The sequence below is a fragment of the Penaeus monodon genome, chromosome 29 (genome assembly GCF_015228065.2).
Source record: "Penaeus monodon isolate SGIC_2016 chromosome 29, NSTDA_Pmon_1, whole genome shotgun sequence".
Lineage (NCBI taxonomy): Eukaryota > Metazoa > Arthropoda > Malacostraca > Decapoda > Penaeidae > Penaeus > Penaeus monodon.
The window spans coordinates 33,512,957-33,514,040 of record NC_051414.1 but is presented as its reverse complement, the minus strand read 5'-3'; the positions used below and the strand labels follow the sequence as shown (position 1 = coordinate 33,514,040).

Here is a 1,084-nt window from a genome sequence, read left to right as displayed (position 1 = left end):
TACAGAATTTGAAAACCATGCCCATGGTGTAGATATCTATCTATACCCATGAGACTTACATCATTCATGTGCAGGACGCTAAAGAAGTCTGATCTGGTGAGGAACTTGACAGCTGGTAGCTGGAGGAGCATGTCCATTCGCTCAATGCCCGAGGAGGATGTTGACGTCGACGGGCCACAGCTTGACGCTTGAGGGTGGGACGCCGAGGTAGACGGCAAGGAGGACTGCGTTGCTGCCGTAGAAGTTGTGGAAGAGGAGGAGGAGGCAGTGGCACCTGATGAAGATGGGGTTGCAGGCAGGGATGATGAGGTGTTGTGTGCTGATGTCGCTGATGAAAGATTTAAGGCTGGCGTGGCAGAAGACGGACTTGACACATCTGGACAGAGATATTTCATTAGGAATATACAGCTTATTCACCTATCCTCCCATGGCTGAAATACCCAATGTAAATTCAATGTGAAACAGGGGTTCGCAAACTTTTCTAAGTCTTGCAACACTATTGATGTTTAATCAAATCTCATACCAGCTACAAGTAATCCCGCATCTGGTTATGATAGCATGAAATTTATTATAACCTTTTTCAATATCATCATCATTATTGAATCACATACAATACTAGGGTGATGAAATTTATTTTCATATTCCAACAACACATAAATATATGCCCCTACAGTGCCAAAGAGTCTGGAAAAACATATGTTTGTTTGTATTGACAGGCCATCTTGCACATTCTGGTGGTGCACACACCCCAAGCTAGAGCCATAATCTAAAAGAGTAAAATCATGTTTTTTATCTAAGGTTGATTATCAAAACTGTCCACAAAAGAGACAATCCCACAGAATAAATTGCTAGTCCAAATGAAATAGATGTTCTTAAAAAAAAAGCTTACTAATAGTAGATGTAGATGAAGCTGTTGCCACTGGACCAGATGATGGAGAAGACAGTGAAGGTGTTGAGGTTGAGGAAGGGAAAATGCCTGAAGAGGCCCCAGGGAACTCCTCAATCTCTACTCTTCTTGAGGTGATCGTTCTGCGGATGCTCTGGTACCTAGGATGGGCAGAGGGAATTGTTTCAGGATCAAGGT

General features: G+C 43.1%; 1 protein-coding gene across 1 annotated transcript in view; it reads right to left on the bottom strand.

Moving 5' to 3' along the window:
- The window catches only part of LOC119592186 (E3 ubiquitin-protein ligase HECW2-like), a gene marked incomplete in the record, with an annotated part of 33,790 nt that overhangs the window by 22,690 nt on the left and 10,016 nt on the right, over window positions 1-1,084 (bottom strand). The window contains 2 exon segments of the mRNA XM_037941016.1: window positions 60-376; window positions 890-1,047. Of these exon segments, the coding sequence (XP_037796944.1) occupies window positions 60-376; window positions 890-1,047 (475 nt within the window).